Source organism: Rhagoletis pomonella, unplaced genomic scaffold, assembly GCF_013731165.1.
Source record: "Rhagoletis pomonella isolate Grant_MI unplaced genomic scaffold, Rhpom_1.0 Rhpom_scaffold_00003, whole genome shotgun sequence".
In the NCBI taxonomy this organism is placed as follows: Eukaryota; Metazoa; Arthropoda; class Insecta; order Diptera; family Tephritidae; genus Rhagoletis; species Rhagoletis pomonella.
The window spans coordinates 74,721,459-74,722,906 of record NW_023458557.1 but is presented as its reverse complement, the minus strand read 5'-3'; the positions used below and the strand labels follow the sequence as shown (position 1 = coordinate 74,722,906).

Here is a 1,448-nt window from a genome sequence, read left to right as displayed (position 1 = left end):
TTTATTGAGTAAAAAAACTCATCGAATTTTTTGGCGAATATGTTGCGATTTTCTATCCATATAAAAAAATGTGTTTATTCGTTATTTGGAAGTCAATGCGACTATGAAAATGTATACAACAAATTTTTAACACTTCTGAGAAAAACGTTTGAAATTTGGATGAAAATTTGATGCATGTTTTTTCAGTGTTCTACAAAGTAGAAACACGCAGGGATCCCGAAAATTATTCTTCACACCCAATAAATGGAGAAAGACAGTAATTCAGCGAATTTAGTAATTTTTATGAAAGGTTAAGACTTATCTGTCAGATTTTCAGAATATATGAGACATTTGATTATATTTTAATGAAAATTGAGTGAAAGCTAAAAGAAAAGTCATTTCGTCCGATAGTTTAATGATAACCATAAGGTAAGCTACCCTAAGTTATTTATTTGAAAATAATTAACATAATTTAGGGAATTCAAAAGTAGTAAAATTAAAAAATAGATTTAATGACAAAAAAAATTTTAATTCTAGTCTACATTTGTATGTAAGTACTATTTTTTTAAGTTCCTTTGATGTTTTTCACATCATTGCTTAATATAGTGAGTTACAAAATCCTTTATAGGGGGATTTTTTTTACAATATTCGCACTATTATTTATGCTATATTTTTTCATACATTTTTTATAAAACAAAGTGCATGAGGTAAAAATATTGGTAAATCCTAATTTAAAATTTTACATACATACATATGTATGCATAACGCAAACAAAAAATCGAAGGATATTTTTGGTCGCTTTAAACTTGCAATTTATAATGCTAAAATTAAATAAGCAATAAAACCGCACCACTAATTAAATTGTTTTTTTTTTTTTTTAATTCGCATATACAAATGTTTTGAATTGTTAAATTTTAAAGTTTTGGTTCCGAAGGTTTGGTCAAGTCATGCACTATACTTTCATAAAAATTTGAAGAAAACACCAAACATAAAAATCTGGTGAATACCGTACAAAAATCACTTAATGATCGGTTTTCTAACTTACAGTATATCATCAAAGGCAGGAGCTAGAGCTGGAAAACTATCTATGGTTTTTGACTATCGAAAACATCGATGGTCTTGTAATCACTATCGATAGTTTTCACTCATACATACATTATTCAGTAACATACATATTTTAGAGCGCATATGGTGCTTGAAGCCAAAAATAGTTGATAAGCTTTTGTTCCTTAACAAAAATATCGACAAATTCTGATCTCATTTTCAATAAAAGTTGTTATGTTTAATTTTTGGACTTTTTCAATCAAAACTATAGATAGTACTATCTATGGTGTCGACATTTTCGATACTATCGATGGTTGTGACTATGGACTATCGAAACTATCGATGGCCATGATCATCGATAGTGTTCCAGCTGTAGCAGGAGCAGCTGCTGCTCCCACTGTGTCAGTTTCTGTTTTCGTCAAAAA

The 1,448-nt window shown here is 28.7% G+C and overlaps 1 protein-coding gene across 1 annotated transcript in view; it reads right to left on the bottom strand.

Moving 5' to 3' along the window:
• Nucleotides 1-1,375: 1,375 nt before the first annotated feature.
• The window catches only part of LOC118736368, an 8,060-nt gene continuing 7,987 nt past the window's right edge, over nt 1,376-1,448 (bottom strand). The window contains exon 3 of the mRNA XM_036466462.1: nt 1,376-1,432. Coding sequence (XP_036322355.1) covers nt 1,376-1,432 — 57 coding nt within the window. The remainder of the gene's footprint in view (nt 1,433-1,448) is intronic.